The sequence below is a fragment of the Aplysia californica genome, unplaced genomic scaffold (assembly GCF_000002075.1).
Source record: "Aplysia californica isolate F4 #8 unplaced genomic scaffold, AplCal3.0 scaffold00111, whole genome shotgun sequence".
Classification (NCBI taxonomy): domain Eukaryota; kingdom Metazoa; phylum Mollusca; class Gastropoda; order Aplysiida; family Aplysiidae; genus Aplysia; species Aplysia californica.
The window spans coordinates 1,471,043-1,474,516 of record NW_004797381.1 but is presented as its reverse complement, the minus strand read 5'-3'; the positions used below and the strand labels follow the sequence as shown (position 1 = coordinate 1,474,516).

The 3,474-nt window shown below is 41.9% G+C and overlaps 1 protein-coding gene across 1 annotated transcript in view; it reads right to left on the bottom strand.

Annotated features, from left to right (window-relative positions):
- LOC101856172 (pneumococcal serine-rich repeat protein) overlaps positions 1–3,474 on the bottom strand; it is a gene marked incomplete in the record, with an annotated part of 49,450 nt that overhangs the window by 9,308 nt on the left and 36,668 nt on the right. Inside the window, 1 exon segment of the mRNA XM_005095693.3 lies at positions 3,126–3,398. Coding sequence (XP_005095750.2) covers positions 3,126–3,398 — 273 coding nt within the window.

Below are 3,474 nucleotides of genomic sequence, written 5' to 3'. Positions count from 1 at the left end.
ACAGACAGACAGACAGACAGACAGACAGACAGACAGACAGACAGACAGACAGACAAAAAGAAAGAAAAAAAATCCTTTTTGTGCTTTCTGTTCAGTAGCCACTTTTTATTCGTCTAAAGGGACAGAAAGTGTGAACTAATCCAGGGCTGCAAAATAATCTTTTGTTATTTCAGAAAATGATATGAATTCATCCAGCGCCCAAAGTCCCACCCAAGGATGGACATTGGACACAGCCTTTGTTTACTGATCACATTGATACAAACTGCAGTGCGCTTCATAGTTTCCCTACTTATTGCAATTTATAAACCTGTGAAGAAAAAGCCTTCCTTCTCACTCTCATTGAAGAATCCGCCTTTCTCCTTCTTTCCACCCCCACCCCGTCTCTCTGTCTCTCTCTCTCTCTCTCTCTCTCTCTCTCTCTCTCTCTCTCTCTCTCTTTCTCTTGACGTATGGGGCTTCGCAGATAGCAAGCAGTATGTGGGGAAGATGAGGGGGTCCGACACGAGTGGCGTCGCGGATTTCTAGTAGTGTTGTGGACTTGAAGTTTAAGTGAAACATGCTGGTGATTTGATTTGGTGATTTGACCAAGTGATTTGAGGCTTTGACTTAAATAGGGGCTTGCGAGCACGAGCGGGTATGCTTCCGGGGTACAGCTCTAGCCAGTGCCGTTATTGTTGATGTAGCTATTGCTCTCGTTCTTGGATGTTGTCGTTGTTGTTTGTATGTGCTGTTGTTATTTATGACATAATTGTTGTTATTGCCGTTGTTGCTGTTGATATGTACTGTTGTTGTATTCGTTGATGCTTTCTTTATTGCTTTTGTTGTTGTTGCTGTTGTTGTCGTTGTTGTTGTTGTTGTTATTGATGTTTTGTTGTTGTGGCTATTTTTAGAATTATATTTTAAATGTTCTTCTTTCTTGCAGCTGATTTTGTTGTATTTGTTCCACATTAAGTCGAAAAGGTTGATGGTATTGTTCACATCATTACAACAACATTAAAGAATGTCCTACATCATTACATATTATACTTGTGACGACCACTGTAAGAGCAGTCGCCTATTGTGGTTATTGTTGCTGCTGTTGGTATTGCTGTTGTTGTTGATGATGTTGTTGTTGTTGATGATGTTCTTGTCTATGGTGGTGGTGATTTTCTTTATATAAATGTATTTATATCACTGTTGTTGACACTGCTGTTACCCGTGAATACCTTTGCGACAGCTGTGTCCTATTATTGTTGTTGTTGTTGCTGTTGTTGATAATGTCGTTATGATGCTGTTGCTGTAATTGTTGTTATTTTTTGTTGTTGTAGATGGTGGTTGTGGTGTTTTTGGACATGTTTTTATCACTGTTTGATGATACTATAATTACCCTTGAAAACCATTTTGACATTAGTGTTCTATTGCTGTTGTTGATGTTGTTATTGTTGTTACTGTTTTTGCTGCTGTTGTTGATGTTGTTATTGCTTTTGTTGTTGTTGCTGCTGCTGTTGGTGTTGCTTTTATTGGTGCTGTTGTTATTGTTGTTGTTGAATCGTTGTTGTTATTGATGATGTTGTTGTTGTTGTTGTTGTTGTTGTTGTTGTTGTTATTGTTGTTGTATTTGTATTAATTGTTGTTGTTTGAACGTTTGTCTTGAAATTGTTTCTCTTGTTGTTGCTGATCCTGTTGTTGCTTCGCTGTTGTTGTTGTTATTGTTGTTGTTGAATCGTTGTTGTTATTGATGATGTTGTTGTTGTTGTTGTTGTCTTTGTTGCTACTTATGATGTTCTTGCCTATGTTGCTGTTGCTTAGATTGCAGTGGGTTTTTAAAAGAACTATTCTTATAAATACGAGTATGTTTATCTTGCTGTTGTTGTTGATACTGTTGCTGTTACTATAGTTATTTGTGACAGCTACTATGAGAGCACGATGTCGTTGCTGCTGTTGTTGTTGTTGTTGTTGCTGTTGCTGTTGTTGTTAATGTTGGTTTTGCTGTTGATGTTGCTGCAGACTGTGCTGAAACTATTGTCCTGAATATGTTTATCTTGTTGCTGATGCTGCTGTTTTTAAAGGTACCTGTGACAGACATTGTGAGAGTACTGGACTCCTGATGTTGCTGTTGTTGATTTTGCTGTTTGCTACTGTTGCTGCATGCTGTTATTATTGTAGTTGTTGTTGTTGCTGCTTTTGTTGATGTTGGAAATCTTGTCTTTGTTATGTTTATCTTACTGTTGCCATAGTATAGCTGCCTGTGACAGCCACTCTGAGAGTTCAGGACTGCTGTTGTTGTTGTTGCTGTTGATTTTGCTGATGCTGTTGATCATGTTGTTGTTGTTGTTGTTATTATTGGTGTTGTTATTGTTGTTGTTGGTGGTGGTGTTCCTTATATTGTTGTTGTTACTGTTATTGTTGGCGTTGTCATTGTGTGTGTGTGTGTGTGTGTGTGTGTGTGTGTGTGTGTGTGTGTGTGTGTGGTAGCCTATCCGTTCGAAAAGTTTGGAGACCCCCGATGAGCGTGCTCTTCGCCAGGGCCACCGCCTCTCTTGGGTAGCGGGTGTGGCAGTCCAACCTCCCTGAATTCTCCCGAAAGAGATGCCACCGCCTGGCCTCTGTGGCGGGCATCTCTGCAGGCGGTGCTCCAAATCTTGAGGTTCCTCGCTGCACAATGGACAGATTGGGTCCGATTTTTTCTCTATTCTATTTTTGTAGGCCCGCAGCCCAGAGAAGTGACCAGTCCTGATTTATGCCAGTAGTCACTTCAGGGCTTGATTTGAGCCTCTTGGTTTAAGGAAATTGCCCTGTATATTTCCTTCGTCCGCGAGTGAGATATCGGAGGGTCTTTTGTTGTTGTTGCATTTGATATTATGTTTCTTGCTACTGGTGCTACTTTTATCGCTGTTATTGTTGTTGTTGTTGCTATTGTTGTTGTTGTTGTTGTTGTTGTTGTTGCTGTTGTTGTTGTTGTTGCTGTTGTTGTTGTTGTTGCAGTCGATATTACGTTTCTTGCTACTTGTGTTACTGTTATCGTTGTTGTTGTTGTTGTTGTTGTTGCTGTTGTTGTTGTTGTTTGTTGTTGTTGTTGTTTGAACTATTCCTTCAATGTTCATCTTGCCATTGCCGATACAGGTTGCCTCTGTAAGTTAGCCTACCTGTGACTGCCACTGTGAGACCAGCGGAAGCCGTGGCTGCCTCACTCCCTATAGTCGCCTCACATGTCAGGACTCCGTTGTGGCCGGCGGTACTTGCCGACGGCGTGGCGATGGTGTAGGTAGAGCTGGTCTGCCCGTTGATCGCTGCCCCATCGTCTTTCCACACGTACGTGGGGTTGGCGGCACTGCCGCCTTTCTCGACCTGACACGTGAACGTCACTGATTGGCCGGCGACTGGCTTCATGGGACCAACCACAGACACAGACACAACGTCTGTGAACGAGACAGATAATTATAATCCTTGGTTTTGTTTGTTTGCATGTGTGTGTATGCGCGCGCGCGCGCGTGT